At 34.8% G+C, this 12995-nt stretch overlaps 1 protein-coding gene across 1 annotated transcript in view; it reads right to left on the bottom strand.

Annotated features, from left to right (window-relative positions):
* trip4 (thyroid hormone receptor interactor 4) overlaps nt 1–9615 on the bottom strand; it is a 145187-nt gene extending 135572 nt beyond the window's left edge. Inside the window, exons 1-7 of the mRNA NM_001077575.2 lie at nt 9471–9615; nt 8126–8301; nt 5608–5735; nt 5306–5524; nt 3722–3800; nt 3532–3637; nt 2129–2344 (exon numbers count right to left, since the gene is read on the bottom strand). Of these exons, the coding sequence (NP_001071043.2) occupies nt 2129–2344; nt 3532–3637; nt 3722–3800; nt 5306–5524; nt 5608–5735; nt 8126–8301; nt 9471–9550 (1004 nt within the window). The 5' untranslated portion in view covers nt 9551–9615. The remainder of the gene's footprint in view (nt 1–2128; nt 2345–3531; nt 3638–3721; nt 3801–5305; nt 5525–5607; nt 5736–8125; nt 8302–9470) is intronic.
* Between the last annotated feature and the right edge of the window lie 3380 nt (nt 9616–12995).

The following is a 12995-nucleotide window of genomic DNA, read 5'->3' as shown; positions in this document are numbered from 1 at the left end:
TTCATCAAGTTAAAAGACTTTAAGACCCTTTTAAGACCATTGTGAATGAAATTTTTGACTCATACAGAGCTAAACACTAAGGATTTTCTATAATTGGCCTGGTTGGGCCAATGGATTTTTTTTTGCTTGCCACAAAAAAAATCTAATATAATTATTTTTTAGCGACATACTTTAATGTGTCAAAACAAGAAAACTCTAGCTTTATACACTAGTTTTATACACTTATACACTTTTTACAACTTTAACATTGTGAAAAGTATATTTATCATGGAGGCAATTTAATAATAAGTTAAAAAATATATATATCTGTTGGCTTTTGGTCCAAATTGATTGAGTATTACTACTATTCAACCTAATGCATTGCTGTTATAAAATCTTAAGTGTCATGCCTATTTATAAATATTGTCTAAGCACCCTTACTTCTGTAAATCGTTTTTGTATGAATGGAAAGAGTCAGGAAAGTGGGCGTATCCAGCTGTGTTTAGGGGGAGTGTAGGAGAAGGGGGAAAAAGGCAAGGTCTGTACAAACTTGCATAAAAATGGGAGTGTCGGTTTGGGCAAGCGCTGATTTTCACAGAGGCAAAACAAACAAACAAACAAACAAACAAACAAACAAACAAACAAACACACACACACACACACACACACACACACACACACACACAGACACACAGACACACAGACACACAGACACGGGAGAAAGACAGTGACTGTGTTCACATGGATATCAGAATTCAAGTTATTTGCCAAATTATTAAATAGTGGACTTTAACTTTATTATAAATGTTGTTGTAAGTCAAGATTACAGCATTTGTAGCTATAGTTATAAACTGCTTACTAATGTTTATTAATGTAGAGTTTTTATAAATATTTAGAGAAGAGTAGAATAGAGTTTTTCCCTCATTTGTTTAAAGAAATAAAAATAAAAATACCCGTCCACACAAAATTGTAAAAATGTACAATGATGTACTGTCAAAAAAAATGCTGGTGCAAAAAAAAATAGCCTCGTGGGCAGTAGGTCGACATTTAGCATTACCGAGCTTCGTATGTCCAAAGTTGGATCCCAGCTCTCGAGCCTTTCCCTATCCCCCAAACCCCACCTCTCTTTATCCAACTTTGTTTCTGTCTAATTACTGTCCTATCAAATTAAAGGCAAAAAATTGCAATAAAGGCAAAAAAAAAAAACACAATAAGTGGTAAAATAACCTTAAGAATAAAGCCATATTGGCCTATTATAAGCCTGTAAAATAAGCAAATAGCAAGCACGCTATTGCCATAAGGAAAAAAGTCCAAAGTTTTACTAGCCATGCATCAACACTGTTTGTGCAGTTTCTTGTCACCTGAAGCTGCATTATTGTGCCGATGAACAACAAACCATGTAGATTATGGTTCTGAAAATACCTGTATTCAGTGTGGAAAGGGCCTTCGACACAACACTCCAAACTATACTATCATCTAATAATGACTGTCATCTATAGCAATGCTTTTATTACTATTTATCTGAAAGATTAGACCCACAGCTTCTTCACCATTAAAATGTTTGATTCTGCATACTCTCAGGGACATCAACCCGCTGAATTTACATTTACCCAAATGTGATAAATGAAATGTGACTTCATGCATAGCACAGTTTGAAAAGGTAATAATAATGGAGTTCATCACTGATCATCTGCATCATCTGTCGGTGCAGTGTGAATTGGCCATGGCATCCATCAGAAATCATTCAATTCAATTCAATTCAAATCAATTCATTCATTTTCCTTTAGTTTAGTCCCTTATTTATCAGGGGTCACTACAGCGGAATGAACCAACTATTGCGGCATATGTTTTACGCAGTGGATGCCCTTCCAGCAGCAACCCAGTACTAAGAAACACCTCATACACTCAGATTCACTTATTTCAATTTAGTTTATTCAATTCACCTATAGCGCATGTCTGTGGACTGTGGGGGAAACCGGAGCACCCAAAGGAAACCCACAAGAACACGGGGAGAACATGCAAACTCCACAAAGAAAAGTCAACAGCGACCTTCTTGCTGTGAGGCGACAGTGCTAACCACTGAGTCACCGTGCCACCATGCATTAGAAATCAAAATAACAAACAAATATTTACAGAAATGGGTTCTTACTTTTGATAGTATGGCGACAAATTCTCGCCTTCGTCCAGCACTCGTCTACCTGCAAAGTCTAGCGTGATTTTGCGGTCTTTGCGGGAAGCATGTCGAAGCTCTCGGAGTTCTTCCTCTCGCTTCCGTAATGCCTCCCGCTCTCCTGGAGAAAGCCACTGGTTGGAATCCGTAGCAAAATAATCGGATTCATCATCCAAGACTTGTGTTCTCTTAACACTAAAAGAAAGAGGAAGATCTACAGTTAGAGGCAAAATGATTAGCCCTCCTGTGAAGTCTCAATATCAAATAGTTCTCAACAAAGCAAGGAAATTTTCACAGTATTTCCTATAATATTTTTTTCTTCTCAAAAAAGTCTTATTTGTTTTATTTCTGCTAGAATAAACTCATTTTTTAAAAACATTTTAAGGTTAAGTAATAATAAGTTAATAATTTTTATAATATTATTAGCCCTTTTAAGCATTTCTTTTTGATTGTCTACAGAACAAACGATCATTATACATTCAAAAAAATATTTCTGCTGTTTGTTCAAACTATCTGTTAAAATAAGCTAAAACAACACCATTCTCACAATTTCTTTGGCCAATTTACTTCTTTTATGTTCAGTCCACATAAATTTGTAAACCATCAAGTTAACTTTAGCGTTTGTGTTGAGACAACATGAAGGAATTTTGTTGGTCCAACTACCTGGTTAGGGAATTTGTAGTTCTCAGCAAGCTTTACATTAATTTAATAAAGAGAAAGAAATGTTGAGAATAACAGTAATATTAGGTGTTTAAATTTAGTAGAAATACTTGTTAGAGTTTAATCTTGAAGATTTTCAAGTAATATTTTGGGTTTTGAGATTACCACCTTGCAAAAGCACCCATGGTTTGGGTGTTGGCAGCTTAACTAGCAAATATGCAGTTTGTTGCTTAGCTCAGTGAGCAATAACTGTCCTAAAATTAGTTCTGAAATCAGTCTCAATCAACTGATTATGTAGCTCTTGAAATATGTTTAAAATGGCCTTTTTTATATCATTTAGGATAACTTCAAATAAAACTAAGAGACTTTAGAATGTGTGACACATAGAATACATACTGTAGATGATTCATGTTTAAGTTAAATAAAAATGCTATTTTTTTAATTTGATAAAAGCATGTTGCACCAAAAATTTGTAAAATAGTATGTACTGTCATCATGGCAAAGATAAAAGAAATCAGTTATTATAAAACTATAATGTTTAAAAATGTGTTGATTTTTTTTTCTGTTAAACAGAACTTGGGGAAATTATTAATAGGGGGCTAATAATTCTGTAGCGGTCATAATTTTAACAATAATATTTGTTTGTGCTTTAAACTCATTAATGTGTATTTATTTAGATGAATCCTGACAGTTAAACCAACACTGTATTTAGAAAGGCTGACCTGTTCTTGTCAAACTCCAGTAGCTTATCTTTGTGCTTCACAGCTTTTTCCAGACCAGCCTTCATCTTGGACTCTTGGTGGGGCAGATACTCTCGCTCGGTTCCCTCTGGGACCACACAAAAAAACGACCCTGATCACAAAAATGCTGCGAAGGTCAAGTTAAGGTGCATGGAATCATTTAATTTCTTACCTCCCATCAGTTTTTTGCGGAGCTTTTGGCTCTTGTTGGAGTCCCTCTGCAATATCTCTTGCTCCTCATTGGTGCACACCTGAATGATGTGCAAACAAGTTTAACCTTGATTATGAAGGCTACTTTCACAGCTGTCCATCAGTCTCAATCAGGGCTACACAATATAAGAAAAATCTAAAATTGCAATGTTTTTTTATTCTAGATAAGTATTGCTATGTGACTACAATTTCAGCAGATGACTTGAATATCTCTATTCGAAAAGAACTAATCATTTTAGATTTATTGGGGTGACTCTGTAGGGGAGTGAATCATGCATAAAATATAATATGCAATCTACAAGCATGAATAAATATTCATTCATTTTCCTTTGGCTCAGTCCTTTATTCATCCGGGGTCGCCACAGCGGAATGAACTGACAACTATTCTGGCACATGTTTTACAAAGCAGATGCCCTTCCAGTCTCAACCCAGTACTGGGAAACACACATACACTCTCACATTCACATATGCACTCATACAATATGGTTAATTTCACCTACAGCTAATAATTCACCGACAGTTTACTGCATGTTTTTGGACTGTGGGAAGAAAGCAGAGAACTCCACATAGAATCCCTAACTGGCTCAGCCAGGATTCTAACCAGCGACCTTCTTGCAGTGAGGCGACAGTGCTAACCACTGAGCCACCCATATACAGTAGATAAATACACTACCTGACAAAAGTCTTGTCGCCTATCCAAGTTTAAGGAACAACAAATAATAACTTATCTTCTAGTTAATCATTTGACACTTACTTACTTCTGACTGACTTCTGTGAGAATCTTGAGTCCAATGCTCTTACAACTGGGATTGACCAAAAGACTTTTGTCAGGTAGTGTATGTTTTGCGAAGAAATACACACACATATATTGATAAGCATAATGATCATTAAAACCATTCTAGTTTTTTTAAGATCTCTTTGTTTTGTCTTTAAATAAAGAAATCATGTAGATCCCAAACTTATGATTGATATATTACAAATATTTATAATGTTGCAACAAAATTTTGTTCTGTATTGACATATCAATCCATGCATGACCACAAAACCAGTCAGAAGGCTAAATATTGGGAAATAAAGAATTATACATAATTTGAAAGCTCAATAAATAGGTTTTGCACTGATGTATGTTTTCTTTAGGATAGAATATTTGGCTGAAATAAAACTATTTAAAAATATGAAATCTTATGGTTCAAAAACGAAATTAAATACTGAGAACATTAAAGTTGTCTAAATTAAGTTATTAGCAATACATATTACTAATCAATAATTAGGCTGATTTATTTAGGATAGGAAATTTACAACTTGTAATCATTTATAATAATTTTGATTCATACTTATTATGTTTGGCTATTCCAACAAACTTGCCGTCACATACAAAACTATTTTTCTGCTCCAGAGTCAGATACAGTATATCCAACTGAAAATAAATGACAATTCTGACAACAATATCTCATGTGAAAACATCTGAAAAGTAGTGGCCTGGCAGAAATAATGGTTTAGTAATATCACAAACAGTGTTGATGATGAGTAAGAAGTGCGAGCTCACCAGACTGCCGCAGAACAAACAGGGGCCAGAGCCCTCCTGCTCACACACGATTCGTCCGCAGCTCAGACAGTTGTTGATGAGTCTGTGTTTTTGAGCCAGACACTCGCAGGCTTGACGGCCAGGCAGAAGAACAGCCAGCTTGTCTTTTCCCTCTTTAGCATACAGATTCACAAACTTGCTCTTCTTTTTCACCGAGCTGGAGTTGCTGCTCTCTTGTGCCTATTGATAAATGCAAACAAATCACCGTGTCATTTTGTCCACCAAGTTGACTTTAGTTTTTGATTTTTCAGAAACTGATGTACCTTCATTAAGTCAATGGGAGTTCTGACAGGTTCTGGCTCAGCCTGTGAGACGGTCACAATCTCTTGCTTGTTTCTTCCCTTTCGTTTGGACTTCTTCTGGGTGTCTTTAGGAGCTGTGTCTAGTTCCTCTGGAGCAGAATATTTCTTTATTGATACTCATCATATTTTCTCATCATATTCTCATACATTCATTTTTCATCAGCTTAGTGATTTATGAACCTTTATTCATCAGGGGTCACCACGGCGGAATGAACACCCAACTTATCCAGCGTATGTTTTACACAGCGGATGCCCTTCCAGCTGCAACCCAGTACAGGGAAACACCCATACACTCTCACATGCGCACACACATACACTACAGCGAATTTAGCTTACCCAGTCCACCTATATCGCATGTTTTTAGACTGTGGGGGAAACCAGAGCACCCGAAGAAAACCCACGCGAACACCGGGACCTTATTCTCACACTCATCACATTTTTACAATTGCAATAATATTGGTAAGGATTCACAGATCAAAAAAAAATCTAAATAACGGCTGTAAACTGCTATAAAACCCAAATAGTGAAAGATCTATTAGTTTGAATTGTGCATTGAAAAGGAAAATGACAAATGAATGGTAAAGACTTTTTTTTTTATTAACAGACTGCTGATTTTTAGATGTTGGTATTACACTAAAAATGATGGCAGATGAATTGCAGCTTGGAGTAGAGAATAAAAGGATAGTTTACCAAACAATTCCGTCATTATTTTTGAATCCAATTCAAACTTGTATTACACACTCAAAGTCCAATTAAATAGATAAAAAACAATCTTAACAGAAACATAAAGAAAAACATATATATTCATCCATTCACCTACTTCTATACTATTGGGATTAAAGGGGGACATACTTGGTTACCCTCATTCTTCACAGTACTTTCTTTAGTGTTCAGCAGAAGTACAACCAAAAGAAAATATGATTATAAAAATTATTTCTTTGTGATTAAGACAAATCGACCATTTGACAAGAAAATACTACTTAAGTTTTGTATTTAAAATGTCCTGTTAAATTCAATATATTACTTGCCATTTTTTTCATTGACCCTTCACAACACTATTATGATGCATTTAACAGTCATCAGCATCTTAAATCCTAGAAAGTTTTTAATGTTTAATTTTTTTAAAAGTATGGACATTTATATGTACACAAAAGTCTTGTTGTCGGTCCCAGTTGTAAGAGCAACAAATAATAACTTGACTTCTAGTTGATCATTTGGAAAAGTGGCAGAAGCTAGATTTTTCCAATGAATCATCGGTTGAACTGCATCCCAATCATCACAAATACTGCAGAAGACCTATGGGAACCCACAAGGACTTAAGATTTTCACAGAAATTAGTCAGGTTTGGTGAAGGAAAAATCATGGTTTGGGGTTACATTATGGGGGTGTGCAAAAGATCTGCAGAGTGGATGGCAACATCAACAGCCTGAGGTATCAAGACAATTGTGCAGTCTATTTCATTAAGAACCACAGGAGAGGGCAAATTCCTCAGCATAGTAGCATTCCTTCTAATACTGCAGCCTCCTCATCAAAGTTCCTGAAAGCAAAGAAGGTCAAGGTGCTCCAGGATTGGAAAGCCCAGTCACCAGACAAAAACATTATTGAGCATGTCTGGGGTAAGATAAAGGAGGAGGCATTGAAGATGAATGCAAAGAATCTTGATGAACTCTGGGAGTCTTGCAAGAATGCTTTCTTTGCCATTCCAGATGACTTTATTAATAAGTTAATTGAGTCATTGCAGAGATGTATGGATGCAGTCCTCCAAGCTCATGGGAGTCATACACAATATTAATTATTTTTCCACTGCACCATGACTTTATATTTTATACTGTCCATTATTTATGTAACGTGACAAGACTTTTATCTAAGCAAAGTCAGCCCTTACTGTCCTAAATAAATAATTTAAAATCAAGGCATGATCAAATTGTATTTTGGTAAAATAAGTGTAATCTAGAGGCCTTTGCCTTTCAAGCCACTTCTGATACAAAATGATCAACTAGAAGTCAAGTTATTATTTGTTGTTCCTAAAACTTTGAAATGCAGAGTGTATGGGCAGGACAGTAAATTGAACATTGTTTTCTCTTCTGGCTGCCATTATCAGTCTCACACTATTTTTTCCTTAATCTGAAAGTCTTGATAACACCATCATTGATTTTTAATTTTATTATTTAAGCAAATAGTATTGTTAAAAAAAATATTTGTTGTACTCTCCCATTTCCTGAGCCCTGAACTATGATGACTTCTGCTACTGAGAAACCCGTAAATGTGAAAAGGGTCCATTTCTGAGTGAAAACTGTTGACACCTTTTTGGGGGTTTTATCTATGGTGAAAAAAATGAAGTCTACCATTTACACAGATTATTTACAAAACTTCAATGCACATCCCTAATACCAATATTGTAACTTAAAATCTGAACCTGTAATTTAAAAACTATAAACATACTGTCTGTATATGAAAACATTGATGTGTCCATATTTACCCATGACCACCTCTTTCCTGAGGACTCCCCCCAGACCATCAGATGTTTGCGTCTGACACCTCTGCCATCTCTGCACCAGCTCATCCACAAACTCTTGCTTGTTTCCCTCAGTTCCTTGCAAGAGATCTCCAACATACTCCACTATTTCATCGGCATTGTCAATGGATAGGATGTACCTTAAAATAAAAAACATATCTTACACTGAACTAAATCTACAATTACATAAGATTAAAAAAAAGATAATTGGATGGGTGTGATAAAACAAAGTAATGTAGTGATGATATGTATGATACTGCAGGACAAAATGTCAAAATCATGTAGCAGTTATTGAGCTAAAGTCAGTTTTATGTTCACACAGTCAGACTTTTAACTTAATACATTTCAGAAAAGTATTATTTGCAAATTCTAAATATTGAAATCATATTATTAGCAGTAAATGACTATCAAAGTATAACATTGTTCACATTCAATTAAATAGTGTTACTGTTGCTTTGAAGTCATACTTGCATGTGATTTCAGACCCAATATTCAATGAAGGTAAAGTTGGTTTTGTATTCACACATTCAGATTTTCTCATTAATAATATAATTTTAGAAAAGTATTCTTCAAATTTTAAGTAGTAAAATCATAATATTAGCAGCTAATGACTACCAGAGTAAGTTCACAGTCAAATAAAAGTGCTAATGTTGTTCAGAAGTTATACTTGCATGTGATTTCAGATCAAATTTTTAAAGTACCATGGTAAACAATACAGGGAGCATGTCACAGGTTGTCACTGAGCGTATATAAAACCAACTTTACAATCAATATTTAAAGTAGCGTAATTAACTACACAGGGGTTATAACAAAGTTGCAACGTTATTGAAAAGAAAAAAAAGAATGATTGTGTGAATATTAAACCAACTTTACCTCAATCAGGGTGTTTACGGGTTCCTTTCCATAATACAATTGTATTACAGTACCATTAGTACATTTAGTACAGTAAACTTGTATTACTTAAGAATTTGAATGTATTTTATGAATGTAAATTAACCCAAACCGACATAACAACATAGAATAAAGATATAATAATATATAAATATCGATATATAAGAATGACATTAAATTATATTATATAAAATTTCAAAATCTATGACAGGGTCTTTGCAGCGCATCACAACAGCGCATTAAAAGAGAATTTGCTTTATTAATGAAGGACCTTTGTTTTAGATGAATGCCTTTAAATTATTTATCAATTTTAATCTTAGTTTTCAGGTAAAGTTAATGTATATTTTACAGCATTTCTATATGACAGCAGTGACAGTGTGTAGACTCTGGGGTATTTAGCATCTCTTAATGTACTTACTGTACAATGTCATCGCTTGCATCCAATCCAAACCCATGCTTTAACTTATCAACAGTCCAGCGAAGCAAAGAATCGCTCATGATGAAGTCAATACAACTGTGATACACTGCTGATTCTCTATTTCAACACAAGGCTGTCGGCATCTAACTTCCCCGGTTGAAATTGCTTCCGGGAGACAATTTTTAAAATAAAAGCCCCATTTGAGATCTTTTGCTTCTTCTTCCTCTAGTGGAATGGCGAGTTACAGTACATCGTAAGGTGATCATCGCCACCTAACATATTGGAGTGTTTTAAAAGCATGACTTTATAAATCTCAAATAAGATTTTTCTGAAAGCAAAATAAAACAACGTCATCACTTTATCTAAGCCTGAAAATTATCTACTCCTAAAATACATTAGATATTCCAGCTCCAGCAAAGGCTATATTATTTGAGTTTTTCAAAGTTATATGTTTTACAGTTAGTGGAGAAAAGGACACAGCATGTTTATTTAAATATCTATTAGATAAACACATTTATTTATTTGCATTATTATTCATGATTATACAATGCATTTATTTGCAACAAAATTTTGTTAGCAACAAAATTTATTTTTATTTCCTATTAATTTTTTTTCATATACTGTAAAAAGTTCCCAACATTACACAGAAAATTGAACTATTATTTTGTTTGGTTAATTGGAGTCCAACAGTGTGTGGCTTATTTGTAATCCTGTTACAACTACTGTAACTCCGCTCTGTCGTGTTTTTCACAAAACTGGCTGACAGTCATTGTGTGTTTTTGACATCTTTTAAAATGGATTCAATATTTATAGCCTAGACGACAGCAATCACAACAATATAAGATCTCACACTTTACATTAAATATTGAGCAAACAAAAACACAAAAAAAGTTTCTTCTGTGCTTCTCATCCAAAATTATGCAAACATTTTTAATAATCGGTAGGAAGACGTTTATAGTGAAAACCTTGGGAGCATGCCATATTAAAACCGAACAAATGAACAAATCTTTTTAAAATCTGGAACATTTTAGGTTTCAGGTTCCTCACCCAAGCAAAGGTCACGAAAAGTGAAAATACAAGTTTAAATTTGTGTACTCGACTTTTATAGTAAAGCAATTTCCTCATGTTTGAATGTGTTATGTGGGACAAAAAATAAAATAAAAATAAAATAGTTCAGTTCTATCAGCACTTTTACAATTGAAAAAGGCTCTCAGAGGAATCGACTTCGATGTTTGGAATGGACTATATGTACAGCTAGTGTTTTTTAGTCAACAAAGAACTTCTGGTAAAAGACCATTTTGAATATTTTCAATTTCATAAGGTTCCTTTTACAGCATTGATGTTGTAATTTAATTCAAATACAATCAGTTAAGACTCAAGCATTTATTTGGTTGTTAAAGCAAAAAAAGATATAGAAAGACCATTTAAACGCAGCAGGCTATAGCACAGAAATTCTATTGAAAATACTGGGGTAAAATAAATTTCCATTTTTTAAAGACATGGGAAAATAAAATATAATTTACTGCAGTGCTTTTTGTTTGGTCTTATACCCTCTTTATATCTCAGCCAGGCAGTGAATATTGCAGTTTTTTTTTAAGGAAATCAGATCTTTAATGCTGCAATTTTGTATGGGATGACAGTTCACCGGAAGCCCTGGGGCTGGCTGACTGAAATTAAAAGTCCCTTTGCATATACCTCATTGGAATCCTCATGTTGTTTGGATTCAGAATGTTTCCAAACTGTGCAACATTTAGATATGCATATCTCAGCATTCTTGAATTGCAATTATGGATGCAACGGAACGGATCCCTCACAGTTTGGTTTGTATCACAGTTTTTAGGGGTACAATTTTGGCATGGTTCGGTATATGATATGATCGGTAAAAAAAAAAAAAAAAAAAAAAAAATTCTTGATTAACATTTCTTGATTAACCATCACCAAATAAAAAAAATAAAAAAAATGTAATTTGCTGTGGTAGGAGTCTTTTTCTTATAGAATATAACCTAATAAAAAGACTTGCGCTTCAGAAGACAATAAGATGACATTTGGGTAAGACATTTTAACGTGACCTGCAAAAGAACATTTCAGATGCTGTACAATGTGGTCAGTCCACAGGTTTGCCCAATAATACTGTCCATTGCACCAATTTTTATCATCACAAGATCTCTTATAACAAAATCACATGACCTTTTATTATTGATTATTTATTATTTATGTGCATAATGGAATTTATTCTATATTTACATAGATAATGTATTTTGCTTAATGTATTTTGTATTAAGATGTTTCCACCTCTAAGGTCTCTTGAAATTATAAAAAAAAATTTAGATGTTAGTTTCAGTCTGTTCCAAAACAATGACGAATTTTGCATGTAGAAGATGTAAACATCTAAAGCTTGCAGTTTGAGTGGTTGAGCTCAAGTGCATGTCGGGGACGGAGCATGTCAGATAATAGAGAGCATTTGATCGGTCAAGATTTGATAAAAAACTGAAGTATGAGTTGATGTGAATAAAACCATTGATCCATTTAGGCAGAAGTGACAAACGGCAAGCTTTAATTGTTTATATATGTAATTAGGGCGTACTCACACTATGTACAGTTGCCCCGAACCGGGGCAAAGCATGCTTGTCCCCCTCCCGTCTCCCCCGATGGCCCGCACTCACATTACAATCAGGCCTGGTCACGCTTTCGTCATCGATGGTGCGTTGCTCAGTAAATGCTCTCGCTCTCGCTATATCGCTTTATGTCGTTAGGGATGCGGTGACACGCAGTCAGATATTTTGCTGAACAGATCAGCCACTTTTGACGCTCATAAACAATCATAAAGTGCCTGAGCCTGATTCAGCACACTCACACTTCTCAAACGATCTGGAAAACGAGCCTGGGCATGGTACGGATAGCATAGTGTGAGTAGACCCTTAGATAGGACGAGGGCGTTTCTCAAATTTCAAGCACAAGTTCTATTCGTGCCTTGAGTTTCAATGTTTAAATAAAAATAATAATAATAATAAAAATGTGTTTCTGGGTGCATTGTCAAAACAAATTTTTGTTAATTTGTTCACCTTGAAATACAGTAAAGAGTTCTTTTCGCATAACATAATTGAAGCTATATGATTGCCAGATTTGTCAATGCACACTCCTACTTTAAGCAAGTAATCGGGGGACGTGACACTGACAACAGAGGTGCGGATCCACATACAGGTTTATTAGAATGGTCAGGCAAGATGTGGTCAATATAGGAGCAAACAGATGTATAAGAGCAATCCAGAGTCGTAGTCAAAAGGCAGGCAGATGGTCAAAAGGCAGGCAGCAAACGGTAATAAATAAATAAACAAGGCAAGGATAAAAAAACACAGCATAACAAGACAAAGGAAACACGTTGTAGTGTCACTTAACAGATAACAAGACTCAACAATGAGTGTCTGAAAGTGAGCTGTATGTGTGTGTGTGTGTAATCAATACTTGAGCAGCATCAGCTGTATGTATGCAATCAGTCAGAATCTGGAACCGGTTGTGTGTGTGGAG

The sequence above is a fragment of the Danio rerio genome, chromosome 7, assembly GCF_049306965.1.
Source record: "Danio rerio strain Tuebingen ecotype United States chromosome 7, GRCz12tu, whole genome shotgun sequence".
Lineage (NCBI taxonomy): Eukaryota > Metazoa > Chordata > Actinopteri > Cypriniformes > Danionidae > Danio > Danio rerio.
This window is presented reverse-complemented; position numbering and strand designations above follow the sequence as displayed.